Raw genomic sequence first — 12994 nt, forward strand, 5'->3', positions numbered from 1 at the left:
GCCGGTCGTCCCTTACGCAGAGGAGATTGCCCTCCTATAGCTTGCTGTACCTAAGCGCTTCGCTGTCCGTCTGTGCTAGCTTTCTCCTTGATAGGAGGCTGAGGACGCAGGTGAGGGCAGGGAAGTGGACAGACGTTTGATTTATTTATTCTTATTTGCTTGTTAATAATGGTTTTTACCTTATTTCCCTTCGGTGGATTTGGAAGAACTATAGTTCTGCCTTCTTTGTCAGCTTCCCTCATGGATATCTGCCAGCCTTCCCTGTTCTTTCCCTTTTAGGCCATATAAATCCCATTAGAAAACATCTCCTGATACTGCTGACTCAGTTGTCTTGGTTCTGTTTCCTTTATGTACATCATGTTCTTTCTCTCTCATTAACGGAAGGCCTGGATGTCCTTGTTCCCTGACACCATCTCTATGAAGTGATGGTCCACGGGGCTGTGTGCTGGGGTTCAACCAATCCTGAGGTCACCAACCACTGTTGGGTGGTGCCCTCTGAAGAGGTTCACTTAACAGTGATCTTAATATTTCTCTTTTCCACTTCCTATTTGGATTTTATTTTGTGATGGATTTAAGTAAGCATCTTCTATATCCTTCCTTATATTTATGTCTAGTGTTTTAGGTCCCCAATAAGATTACAAGGTCCTTGGAGGGGAAGATGTATCCTATATTTCTTTGGGGTCTTCTGTAGGAAATAGGTTCCTGGGTGACTCCAGATGTTCATTTGGTTTTGATGCTGCCTTACCTCAGAGAGATTCCATGCCTAGGGATTGCTATGTGGTGTTTAGCATTTGAGCTGTAATTCTGTTACCAAGTATAATACAGTTAGTCTTGTGATATAATCCCTGTAGCCTCAGATTTCTCTGGGTGAAGTTAGCAGGTTTTCAGCCTCCCTGAATTCAGAAACCAGACATTGTCCAGTCAGCCAAGACTGCTTCCTGAGCCTTTGGCCCTGGCATCCTGTTTAATTCAGTTCAACAATTCAGTAGTCCAGGTCTCCGCTCACCTGGAGTACACCTAGTTTATCTTCACCAGGTCTCACAGGGTCTTCACGCCTTTCAGAGCTGTGTTCCCTCCCAGGCCCAGGCCGTGGCTCGGCAATCCTCTTATCCTTCGGGATAGTATGCTCCCAGACCTTTACTCCAAATCCCTCCCACTCAGCCTCTACACTGCTGCCTTCATGACCTTCTAAGACAAAGGGGAGACCCGATCTGTCCCCTGCTTACTGTCTGTCACTACGTCCCCCTCACCTGTAGGAAATGCTGGCTGGACTCAGGCCTTCCACCACGAAGTATCCCTGCCTCTCCAGCCTTGCCTCCCCTACAACACCTGCACACAGGGCACACGGCAGGCCCGGATGGCTCACCAGCCCCACAGCCAGTGCCAGGCTGGCAGCTCTTTCCCAGGGGAGAGCGCCTCCCGGCACCTCCTGCCTGCCCATGGCCCCCTGAGCTCCTTCCTGAGCACCTTTCTTGATTGTTTCAGGAAGCACAGGGAAGACATGTTTATATACTTCCAAATACCTTTTATTATTGTGTGTCTCTTATTGGTGTTGTAATAGTTGTTAACTGCATCAGTTTCTTGAGCCCAAATATCTTAATCACCCCAAGATACACACCCGGAAAATGCTAAATGAATAAAAATGCAAGAAGTCATTTATCCAATAAGAACTTAAAAATCACTCTTCTCCTTTAGTTGTTATCTAAGTTATAATTCTTGACAAGGACTGAAACTTACTGTAAAATGAAATGAATATAGTCTTTAAAGGTAATACCAAAGCTAGTTAATCTCGATCCACCATGTAACCGAGGACTAAGTTCTCCATCGGGAGAGAGGATCCTTAACAGTGACCAACCTTATAAACATGACCCTACCTGTGTGTCTCAATTTCAAGGACTCCTATTAGAGGGAAGGGAAGGAGAAGATGTGGGGAGGGAGGACAACCCACTTAGCAGCCTTAGGAGTCATGATAAAGGGTTCCTGTCTGCCCCGCCCCGGGGAGGAAGCCTCGTCTAGATGGTCTGTGAGTACGTGGAGTTTGTTTCGCTTTCCTGAAGTCTTCCTCGCCCACTGCCTATGGTCAGACATTAAACTGACACAATCTGAGTCCAAAACTTTTCTGAGTGCAAACTTTTTTTAAGTTCAGGGCTTGTCTTGAACCTTTCCTGCTTTTAGGACATTCTCTCCTCTCTGGGTAGAAACAGCATTCTGCAGAAGGAGTTGAGGTGTTTGAATATTTGGCCCTTCAGCACTGGGACAGTAAAGTCACTGTTAGTGGACTCTGTGGCCTCAGGCTGTGCTTCACTCCTTCGTGACTTGAGTCGCTGGGCCCACTCAGCCATAGCGTCTCTTTCATTCTGGCATCCACCATATTGAGAATGCCTGCCGTGTGCTAAAGCATTGTGCTGGGCATGGGAGGTACCTCAGAGGAATGAGATGGGACCTGTGCCCACGGCGCTTAAATTACAATTTTATTATAATCTGCCCATTCAGTAGTTTTACTGTATGTGGTTGGGGCTACCCCCCCCCCCAATTCTGGAGCACCTCCTAAATTTGGCAGAGAGAAAAGGACTTTGTCCCCCCTCCCCAGCTTGTCTGTTTGTATCATTTTGGTAAATGTAGCAATCTTGACCTAGAGCCAGCATTCCAGAAGCCCTGGCTCCTACTTCCACTCTCTTATTTGTGTGTAACTGTGGGCAAGATAAAGAAAGAGCTTTATCTTCTTCATCCTTCGAGTAAAGATAATACTTCCCCACAAAACTGTGAAGCAGTTAAAAGAAAATGCCAGCTGAGGAAGTTCTTTGGAAAGTTCAGAGCACCAGAGATTGAGACATTTGTCATTGATGGCTGCAGTAGACCTTGGGAAGAAGTCAGGGCTGTGGTCAAGGTTGTCAGGGCAGGGAGAGTTGACGGGGCAGGGGTTGGGGGTGCTGGGCAATGCCTTCATTCATGCATTCAGTTCTGTGCACCCACCTCTTGTAAGGGGCTGTTCTAGGTGTGGTGGGAACACCCTCTCCACTCTCCAGAAGCTGCTTGTGAGGCTGAGCTCAGATGGGGCTCACATTCCTTCTGAAGATCACCTGCTTACGCTCCAATCATTGGTCACAGAATTCTGATCTTCCTGTACTGTACATTTTCAGTTTATCTAACAACCCTGCTGTCTATCTTTGCTATGCTTTTTTCCCCCTCATTAGATATAAGACTGCCAACTTTCAGACCCCACTGCTACTTTTTTCAGATTTAATCAGCCTCTTTTTTTTCCTCCTGAAACAACTAAGCCATCCCTTTGATCCTTCCTAATATAGCTGCTCAAAATTTACAAAATTGCAGTTTCATTTTATAAGTGTTTATTTATTTACTTCGAGAGAGACTGAGAGAGAGAGAGAGAGAGAGTGCGCGCGCAGGAGGAGCAGAGAAAGAGAATCCCAAGCAGGCTCTGTACTGTCAGCGCAGAGCCTGATGCTGGGCTTGAACTCACCAACCATGAGATCATGACCTGAGCTGAAACCAAGTCAGACTCTTAACCTAGTGAGACAGATGGGCACCCTGGTTTTATATCCTTAGTTATTACTGATCTTAAGTTTTTATGAATTTCATGTTGATGTATATTTTCAAGCATTCAGACTAGCAAGTAATTTCAAATAGAGACTGATTTTCTGGTTTGCTGTAGCCGTTTGTTTAGGTAAAATTTTAATTACCTTTTTTTTGGTAAAGAATAATGGATACACATTGCCTGAAATCCATTAACCAGAGTATGTGGAGAAAAGTCTACCTCCCTCCTTTTTTCTTCTTGGAGGAAACAGTGTTGCCATTTTTTGGGTAGATTTCTGAGACCTGCAGCTATCTGTACAAGTTGCAAGTTACATGCACATACACGTGCCCCCTTTTTTGAACAGAGAATATTTGCTTCCTAAACTCACTGTTCTACAACTTGCTTTATTTATCTCATGATGTCTCTTATTCTGTAGTAGTTAACTTACAGGAAGCTTCTTCAGTCTTTTTTTGGTTGCCCAGTATTTCGTTATGAGATGGGACCATAATTGATTTTATCAGTTCCCTTTCAGTGGACACTTATTTAGCTTGTTTCCATTCTTTTGCTAATGCAAATAATGCCACAGTGAACAACCTTGTACATATGTCATTTTTGCATAAATGAAGGTATAGCTGTGGGATAAATTCTCATTCATGGAGTTGCTGAGTCACAGGGTATATGCATTTATAAAGTTAATATGTTGCCAAATTGCCCTACTTTAAAGTGGTTTCGATCTATACTACTACTGGCAATGTGAGAGAGACTTCCTGTTTATCCTCTCCAACTCAGTCATTCAATTTTTACCTTTGTTCATAGGTTCATAGAGACCGGTCTCTTGGGGGTTGTTTTAGTTTGTCCACCTCTTAACCATGAGTGAGACTCAGCATCTTTTCACTTGCCTGAGAGCCACTGGATTTCTCGCTCTGAACTGTCTCTTCATATCCTTTGCCCATTTTTCTATTTGTTTTTCTATGTCCATTTGTTGTTCTTTCTGTTAATTGATTTGGGGAGGAGTGCTTTGTGTATTAGGGAAGTTAACTCTTTGCCTTGATAGAAGTCCGAAGTTTATCATTTTTCCTTTGTTGATTCTTTGTTGTGCAGATTGACCGGTTTTTTTCCTTTATGATTTCTGGGTTGTGTCATATTTTAGAAGGGTCTTCCCTGCTCTGAGATGGTTGTGTTTTGGTTTTGATTTTTTAATTTGCCCATTGTTTCTTCCAGAACTTTTTTCCATTCTTGTTTGTTTTTCGTTTTTTTATTCTATGAATGTCCAGAGTATATTTTGGTATAAAGTATGAGTTACAATTCACCTTTTCCCAAGCAACAGTTATTTATTTCAGCCTTGCTTTTATTTTATCTGGAACTTACAAACGTTATGTCCTGTCAAACTCTCTTCTACCATCCCGGTACATCTAACATGAATCAGATTGATTTAGGATGACAGATAATTTTTTTAGGAGGCAATTTGGCATTGTCTTCAGAGTCTAAAAGACCTGGTTTCAAATGCAAACTCTGTATCTTCTTATCTGTGTAGCCTTGGGCAAATTAAAATTACATAACCTTTCTGAGCCTTTGTTACGACATTTGTAAAATATGGTTGATAGTACTCCATTTTGCAGAGGGGGGGGTGACAATTAGCAATAATGTTTAGAAACTGCCTGTTCAGTGCCTGGCACACAATAAATACTTGATAAACAGGAGCTGTTATTATGGTCGTTATTGTTGCCAATATCAGTAGTGTGATGTTGGTCTGAATGAAAACATTGTGTCCCCCCCAACCCCTGTATGTATTCATTCTTCAGGACAAGCTGGTGTTCCTGGAAATTGGATATGGGGCTTCCCTGCCTAGGCCAAAAGGCATTGCAAATACCCTAGTAATAATTGGGCTAGCATTTTTTAAGGCCATCCTCATAACTTCTGGGCAGATGTTAAATTGTTAGGGTGTCCTTTAAAATAAGATTGCGCCTTGCTGCAAGAGAAAATCTGTCTGATTGTGTAGTTTGGTTTTATAAGCAGATCTGTGAAGTTAACAGTTAAGCATTGTTTGTCCAACATTAACATGAGTGCTGTTTGGCCAGATGATGGTTTAAGAAATGGAATCTGTATGATCTCTTACCTCAGAGCCTTATGTTCAGTCCTCTCATGAATCTGGAAATCACTTAATTGGGTGCCTGAACAGAAGTTCATAGTAATTCATTATTGTTTTATTCTATACCTCTCATGTATCCCGATGCTCTAGATTTTTTTTTTGTATGTTAACTTGATTTTCTTATAAAGTTTTTATCTTCTTTTTTCAGTAATGTTTAATCTTTGTCTTTTGAAAACTCTTTCACTGCAGTCCTTCCACTGATAAACTCAGCCTTCAAAAATCAGTTTTAAATTTATTGCTCGTAGTCTTATTATGTCTAAGTATCTCCTTCTGTTCTGTTTTCTTATTCTCTGTCTACTCATCCTGCATCCTTTTAAACTGAAACCCTGGACTTTCCTCTCTCAAGCTTCTTAATAATGATCAACAATTCACAAAATCTTGCTGTCTTATATTTCTGTTTTCCCTCTTTGTTGGTTTCTCTTGAACCCCAAATATGTTACTAGACTCTCCTTTTTTTTTTTTTAATTTTTTTTTTAACGTTTATTTATTTTTGAGACAGAGAGAGACAGAGCGTGAACAGGGGAGGGGCAGAGGGAGAGGGAGACACAGAATCTGAAACAGGCTCCAGGCTCTGAGCTGTTAGCACAGAGCCTGACGCAGGGCTCGAACTCACAGACCGTGAGATCATGACCTGAGCCGAAGTCGGACGCTTAACCAACTGAGCCACCCAGGCGCCCCTCCTTTTTTTTTTTTTTTAAATGCAAACAGTGAGAACCTTAATTTTTTTCTGCCATCAGATTTCCCAAAGGGAATTTTACTTGGTTTTATACAATAGATTTTCTTCCTAATAAATAATCAGTCCACAAATATCTATTAAAGGTTTACCATGTGCCAGCCTTTGAGGATACAATGAGAGAATAATCCCCTGCTTTCACGAGTTTACTTTCTATATTGAAGACAGACAACATATCAACCAACAAGTGGAATCATTTCAGTTACTAGGGTTATGGAGGAGATAAACACAGCAATAGATTAGAAATGACCAAGCGCAGAGGGAAGAAACTCATTCCCTTTCTTCATAGTTCTTTTGTTTCTGGTCTGACTTTAAGTCTTATATTCTGTTTTTAATGATTTTTCTTTTAATAAGTATTATTTTCTGGTGTTTTCTTATTGCCCAACATTTTCGCCCTTTTTGTTCATCCCGTAGGTAGTCAACTGCCTATTTTTAAGAATTGATACCTAATCTCATTGCATTATGTTTTCTTCTTTATAATATTGTGCTTTCTTTCTGACTTCTAAAAGATTTCTTTGCAGTCTATATCATAAAGGTCATCTTTAGTGATTCTTGAAATCAAAAAGCATTTACCTTTTGACATCCTGGGCATTAAAAAAAAAAAAAAAAAAGAACAGTGATTCTCAAATGTTTGTCTGAAGAGAATGTATGTTGGTGTGCAAGGTTGCCAATGGCATTTTTTGTAAGAGCTGGACTTTATTATAAGATGGTATTATTTTAGGAATTGATAGTGAATGATAAGTAGTATTTGTAATGACTTTGCTCAGCAAAATGAAGTTAACAATCCCAATCATGTCGTCTGTTTAGATCTGAAAATGAATACTCAGTGTTTTCTTTTCTGCTTTCAGGGATGACTCTGTCCCAGAAGACAACATCTGGAGGGGTATCCTTTCTGTTGTTTTCTTCTTTCTTATCATCAGTGTGTTAGCTTTTCCCAATGGTAAGTGACGTATTTCTCCTGTGCATGGTATCCTTTTGGTGTTTTTGAGATGCATGCCACCTAAAAGGTGAAACTGGAAAGTGGAGTAAAAACTTAATCTGTGGTGGTTTGCTACAAGTGGTCCTGGGGAAGTCCCCTAGCATTTTCACCGTGCTTGAGTTTCTCTTTTGTACGTTGGAAATAACAGGTAGGTACTGTTGGAAGGGTTAAATAAACTAATACATGTTATATTCTCTGAGTAGTGACTGACCAATCGTAAGCTCTTAATAAGTGTCCGCTGTTGTTCTTGTTGCTATTTTTGCTGTATCAGCTGAGTCATAAAAATACACAATTATTATTTAGTCCTTTTTGCTAATGACAGGGTCGGTGCTGTGATGAGTATTACTTAAATAACGTGTTGTTCCAGATGATCTTTTTATCACAGTAAACTTTGCTGATCATGCATTTGAGATATGAATTTTCATCATCGGAATAAAAAAAAAAAGACCATTATTACAGTGAATTTTATCTCCCATCATGATTATAGAGTGAGGCAAAGTCTGTTAAAAAAAAAAAAATCTGCCATACTCAGGATTCATCCCTTTCCTCTGAATTGTCTCTTGCTTTACTTTTTCTTATTTCTCTTTTGTACCTTCTCCCTGGAATATGCTTACTTACTTTCTGTAACCATTTATAAATGCTTCCTTTTTGTAGCCTATTTCTTTTACACTTTAGATATTTTGAAATTGTTCAGTCTTACCTATGAATTATGCTCCATGGGCCGTACTCAAACATCATACTTTAGGGTGTGTTTCTTCTCTATCCTCCTGTCTCTTCACTAGATGTAATGTATAATATAAGAAGCTCATTGTGAATGTTACTCATTGCTGCTTGGAAATGTACCATGGTAATTACGTTCAAATGCCAATTCCAAAATATGTGTGTTGGGGGATAGTAGCAGGCCTGGGGCGGGGGGAGGTGTTCCCCCATCAGTAAGCAATTTTCAGACACCAGCTGGTTGCCCTACAGTTCAACTCAGTTCTGACACTGTCTACCCAGAGTTAGCATCAGATCCCACAGGTTAAGGGCTCAAGCTTAAGACTGTCCCCATGTCAGATGCCAATTGCGAGTCCAGAGTGTCACCTGTGCTTCTGACTGAATGGTTGTAAATCAGAGGTTCCCATGACCCCTCCTTGGGTTCAATTAATTTGCTAGAGTGGCTCACAGGATTCAACAAATAAGTTTACTCTCTAGATTACAGTACCAGTTTATTACAAAGGATATTTATCAACAGCCAAATAAAGAGATGCATAGGATAAGACATGGGGGAAGGGGCAAGGAGCTTCCATGCCCTCTCTCCGTGTGCCACTTTTCTGGCATCAGAAAAGTGTTCACCAACCCAGAAGCTCCCCAGACCCCATCCTTTTGGATTTTTATGGAGGCCTAATTTACATAGGCATAATTGATCCAATCATTGGCCATTGGGGATCCAACTCAATCTCTAGCCTCTCACCCTTCCCTGGAGGTCTGGGGGTGGGACTGAAAGTTCCAACCCTCTAATCACATGGTTGGCTCTACTGGCAACCAGCCCCATCTTTAGGTGCTTTTGAGTTCTCATTAACACAGCAAAAAACATTCATTACCCTCATCACTTAGAAGATACCAATGGTATTAGGAGATCTGTGCCAGAAAAGGACACAAAGACCAAATATATATTTCTTATAAATCACAGTATCACACATGGCAAGGCCTTCAGTCTTTTCAAGATCGTGGCAATAGTGTTTAGTTCTGTATGTTTGCTTAATCTTACGTAACACTACGTGGTTTTTGCTGATAACATAATCCAACCAGTAAAACCATGACTGAATTCTTAAGAGAATGAGTTGTTTTAGATAACTAAGTTATTTGACAGCTGAGTTTAACTCTCCAACCACTCACGCTTCTAGATTAAATTTTATTTTTAGTGGAAATCTTTCAAGATATGAAAGCCTGCTGTCTCAGTCAGTGCAGGCTGCTATAACAGAATGCCCTAGACTGGATGGCTTAAACAACACAAGATTCATCTTGTGGCAGAATTCCCCTCCAGCTGTAAACCTGTGAGACCAAGCACATGCTTACAAAATATAGCAGTGGGACAAGCTCTTTTCTTCCAAAAGGGAGAAATAGGAAGGAAGGAAGGGTGACAAGTCCCAAGCAAGTTCAAAATCAGGAAGGCAAACTCTGTGAGATTTTAAAGCTCTAGAATCATCAATCCTGGGAGCACCTGACTGGTTCAGGTTGGTGGAGCGTGTGACTCTTGATCTTGGTGTTGTGAGTTCTAGTCCCATGTTGGGAGTAGAGTTTTCTTAAAAAAAAAAAGAAGAAGAAGAAGAAGAAGGAGGAGGAGGGGGGGGAGGAGGGGGAGGAGGAGAAGGAGAAGAAGAAGAAGAAGAAGAAGAAGAAGAAGAAGAAGAAGAAGAAGAAGAAGAAGCATCATCATCATCAATCCTTTTTGGATCAGTGCTCTGCCTTCCAGACCTACTGGGGTAATAATAGTCTGTTTCCATAGCTCTGCCCAGCAAGGGGTCTAGCCTGCCCCCATGGGTCTGCTGGGTGTTTATCTTGCCTTTAGAAACCAAGGTGGAGCTTCCCTTCCCCCTGCCCCTGGCACCCCCCACCCAGTGGCCCATGCACTCTGAGGCCTGTGGTGGAAGTGACAGCCCAGATAATCTCCCAATTACCTTTGAGGTCTTCTTCCTGTGTCTTAAAAAATAGCAAATGTTCACAGCCAAGTAGCTCTATGGTCTGGTCCTATAGGGTCCAAGAGTCCCAAGAGTACAAGAGTCCAACAGAAATCTTCACTTTAGGGGTTAGGATTATAACATAATGCATTTTGCCGAGAGTCTGTAACACCTGCACACCCTATGCAGATATGACGGACATAGTTTGGCCTTTCCATGATGATTGCGAGTTCTGGTAATGCACAATTATTGGAGTACGACAATAAGATGTCCATGACATTGGCTGGGAAAAGTCCCCGTTGTCAAACAGCGTTTTGGCTATTTGCCAACTTTCTTTTCCCTTCCTCTTCAAACACACAAAACCTCAGAATTTTTGGTTTAGAGGAGAGCTTGGACATTATGCAACCCATCCCCTCTTTCAGGGGTCCTGTGTTGTAGGATAGCTAAGTGATCACTTGCAACATGAAGCATTTTACATACATGAACCACCTAAGTCTGTGGTTGGCCTCCTTGAGCTCTGAAACCTGGCCTTTTCGTGCAAAGGTGACATGAGAACACAGCCCAAAGCAGGGAGATGGTGAGCCCCAAAGGAGGGTATATAGGTGACAGTTCAGGTGGGGTGACTGCCATTCCTCCCCTTAGCCATTCTACCTCTCCTGTCCCGTGAGGGCCCACTGCTTACTTCTGCGTCATTAGTCAGTGCCATGACCATTATTGCTGTGTACCCTTTGTTCTTATTTCTTTCTTATCTAGTCTTTCCCTATCCTACTTTTTTAATATCAGTCAAGGCATGATAGGTGCTCAGAGAACTGATCAAAGGTGTCAGGTCTGTTCTTCAAGTCTTCAGCTTTTCTTGGCTGGGTGCTAATTGTTGCTTAGTTCTCAACAGTAACTTCTTCATCGCCTTGACGGTTTCTTTTCTGCCTTTGTGTTTTTTGTTTTTTTTTTCTTTTACACTTACTTTTTCTGAGTCCAGTGTCATTTTAGAAGTCTGAGGATTCTCAAAGATTAGTCTCTCAATAACCATGATTTTATAGCCATCCCTTCAACGAGGCTTCAGCAAGAGCTGAATTTGGGGCTTCATTAGCAGATGGTTTTCTTCAGGTACCAAAGGCCCTGAGGACTGACTGGGGGATTAAGTCTATTGCAAGGAACATTTTATATGATTTCTGCTCTTTTTTTCTTCTGTTCCTAATGAAGTCCTCTAATCTTCAGAGTCCACCTACTCATTCTCACTGTGGGACTGTGCTATTGTTTTCCTTCTGGGAAGATAAAAGTGAAGTTTGTTTTATGCTTTTCTTATCCTGGCTTGTGGACTTTGTGGGGAGGACCCGTAAGGCTCATCTCATTCAGCCTGCTCAGTTTACAGCTGTGAAAGCTGAAACGTGTTCATCCATGAAAGGTCACCCAGCCATTTGATTTCAGCTTGCTGGTAGGGCCTTGGCTCCTGTGTTTTCCTTTAGTCTCTGTTGTCCTTGTCATTTCTCCCTATTAGATCCACTGGCATGTGTTTTTATCTCTGTCTTCCTATGTGGTTTTGTCTTCTTTTTCTTCTGTTCCTCTCTGTTAGTGTCTAGCTTTTCTTTTGCCCAGGTAAAAGGGTCTTATGGTATTAATTGGTCTGTACTTAGTCGGTCTTAGGGTCTTAGTTGGTCTGTACGCAGTGGCTTTGGATCCTGCGGAAGTTGGTTGGTGGTGGTGTCCACGTTCCTGTGTTGCCCAGATGTCATCTGTGACCAGCCGGAGTTAGCAGATCAATCGGAACCTTCCTTCTTTTTCTTTTTCTCATCACTTCCTGCCTTATCCTTCCCCTTCCATGTCTGTGTGTGCCTGCAGAACATGTAGGCAGAGCATGCCAAAAGAGAAGGTTTTAGATGGATACAGAAAGGGGCAATGGCAGTTTAATCTTCTATGTAAGAAGGATTAGGACGCTAGTGTAGCATGTTTTTAGAGGGATTCTCTTGAAGCCCTGTGTGCATAGCAAACACGTGTCTGCCTTGTTTTCTAAAGATCCACTTATCCACACTTTACAAAAGATTAGTGAAACTAGAAGTTTTCCACATTGAAGAACGTTGTTGTTGAACAACAACAAGTGCGGGCTGGCTTTAGGGGGTGCTGGTGTTGATGGTGGGGGAACTACAAGGCCATTGGGAAAGGGTGGTCTGGGCTATGTGGTCACTTGGACCTCAGGCCTTCCTGGGAGCCTCGATGCTGGGTGACCGCTTCCTGAGCTGAGTGCACACGCCCCCTCTTGCTCCAGTCCAGTCACCTTATTTTCCATTCTCCTCCCCCTTGGCACGAATTGTTAGATTAAGTAATGAAAATGAATGGGAGAAACAGAGCCCAACGTTAGCCTTCTCCTTGAAAGGCAGTTTTGGGGCAGTGCCTGCAGTGGATGGCATTCCCAGAATGACTCTGTTTTGGCAACTTCAGATGCATTTCTCCTTGACCTAGCAGAGGCTGCCCTGCATGTTTGACTGCAGGCCTGAGTTTGATGCTATCCATATGTCTCATTTATGTGAGTCCATCTGTACTACCTGTGTGGTAGCATCAGGCAGCTCCTTGGAAGTGGGGCCCCGTGATTCTTTTTGTAGAGTCTCAGTAAGAAAGAAAGCCCTTGACTTTCTCCATGGAGTTCTATAACAGGATGCTTTGGGCCACCAAGTAATAGGAAGCCCATTTCAAAATAGCTTGAAGAATAAAGAGAATGTTTACTGGAAGTTGTGAGGTAGAGTGGTTCCAGGGTTGACTAATTCAGCTGCTCGGCGGCATGTGAAGACCCAGGCTCTCTGCCTTCTTCTGCTCCCTTGTCGTCATGTTGGTGCTGCTCTCTGCTGTGCTAATGATCCTGAGATAGCTGTTGAGTGCTGAACATATGGTCACGGTCAACATCCAAAGGAAGAGGAGGGCACCTCTTCTGTAGATCTTTTTTTTTTTTTTT

At 42.2% G+C, this 12994-nt stretch overlaps 1 protein-coding gene across 2 annotated transcripts in view; it reads left to right on the forward strand.

Annotated features, from left to right (window-relative positions):
* Positions 1–12994, forward strand: part of PTDSS1 (phosphatidylserine synthase 1) — a 64642-nt gene that overhangs the window by 3972 nt on the left and 47676 nt on the right. For both annotated transcript variants that reach the window (XM_023248648.2, XM_023248647.2), the window contains exon 2: positions 7263–7354. In XM_023248648.2, coding sequence (XP_023104416.1) covers positions 7263–7354 — 92 coding nt within the window. The remainder of the gene's footprint in view (positions 1–7262; positions 7355–12994) is intronic.

This window comes from Felis catus, chromosome F2 (assembly GCF_018350175.1).
Source record: "Felis catus isolate Fca126 chromosome F2, F.catus_Fca126_mat1.0, whole genome shotgun sequence".
Classification (NCBI taxonomy): Eukaryota; Metazoa; Chordata; class Mammalia; order Carnivora; family Felidae; genus Felis; species Felis catus.